At 57.6% G+C, this 278-nt stretch overlaps 1 protein-coding gene across 1 annotated transcript in view; it reads left to right on the plus strand.

Annotated features, from left to right (window-relative positions):
- Nucleotides 1-278, plus strand: part of LOC119592684 (aldehyde dehydrogenase, dimeric NADP-preferring-like) — a gene marked incomplete at its 5' end in the record, with an annotated part of 10,381 nt that overhangs the window by 4,565 nt on the left and 5,538 nt on the right. The window contains 1 exon segment of the mRNA XM_037941600.1: nt 55-265. Coding sequence (XP_037797528.1) covers nt 55-265 — 211 coding nt within the window.

Consider the following 278-nt stretch of genomic DNA (forward strand, 5'->3'; position numbering starts at 1 on the left):
TCAAAGCAAAAACCCAACCAATAAACAACCACTTTTCGTGCATCCGAATCCCAGCCGAAGCTCGAAGCAACTCTGTTCGAAACCGGGTTCGCTGAGAAGGACTTGGACTTCCTCCTGACGCGCGTGGATGACTGCCTGAAGCCGCAGGAGGTCGCCCCGGTGATGCCGCAGGACAAGTGCCTCATCTACAAGGATCCCTACGGCGTCGTCCTTGTTATGGGCGCTTGGAACTACCCTCTGCAACTCAGCCTCATTCCCGCGGCAGGTGGGTGGGCTGG

Source organism: Penaeus monodon, chromosome 30 (genome assembly GCF_015228065.2).
Source record: "Penaeus monodon isolate SGIC_2016 chromosome 30, NSTDA_Pmon_1, whole genome shotgun sequence".
In the NCBI taxonomy this organism is placed as follows: Eukaryota; Metazoa; Arthropoda; class Malacostraca; order Decapoda; family Penaeidae; genus Penaeus; species Penaeus monodon.